Source organism: Propithecus coquereli, unplaced genomic scaffold (assembly GCF_000956105.1).
Source record: "Propithecus coquereli isolate 6110/MARCELLA unplaced genomic scaffold, Pcoq_1.0 Scaffold3203, whole genome shotgun sequence".
NCBI classification, from domain to species: domain Eukaryota; kingdom Metazoa; phylum Chordata; class Mammalia; order Primates; family Indriidae; genus Propithecus; species Propithecus coquereli.
Window position 1 is genome coordinate 8645 of NW_012148846.1, and position 338 is coordinate 8982.

The 338-nt window shown below is 34.6% G+C and overlaps 1 protein-coding gene across 1 annotated transcript in view; it reads right to left on the bottom strand.

Moving 5' to 3' along the window:
- LOC105815229 (selenocysteine insertion sequence-binding protein 2-like) overlaps window positions 1-291 on the bottom strand; it is a gene marked incomplete at its 3' end in the record, with an annotated part of 8921 nt that extends 8630 nt beyond the window's left edge. Inside the window, exon 1 of the mRNA XM_012650375.1 lies at window positions 39-291. Coding sequence (XP_012505829.1) covers window positions 39-291 — 253 coding nt within the window. The remainder of the gene's footprint in view (window positions 1-38) is intronic.
- Between the last annotated feature and the right edge of the window lie 47 nt (window positions 292-338).

Consider the following 338-nt stretch of genomic DNA (forward strand, 5'->3'; position numbering starts at 1 on the left):
AATAAATACCAAAACACTTCAAAAGCAAAAGTACATACCTTTTGACTGGATTTTTTCACAGTTTGGAGAAATTATAACACACTTGATCTTGTTTAACTTCATATGTTTGGTAACCTCTCTCAGACCCATAACCAGCCGTCTCCTCGCTTTTGCTCTTACAGGGTCCTTTTGGTAGATGCGTTCCTGGAAACTGACAAGCTCTTGGAGAAGAAGAGTCACACATTCATCAATCTCTTTACAAAGAACCTGATTACAATACCTGTAAAGGAAATCAAAAATAGGTAACTTCATCCTGTAGTTTTAAAACTACATTAAGAAAATATCTTTAAGAGAAAATA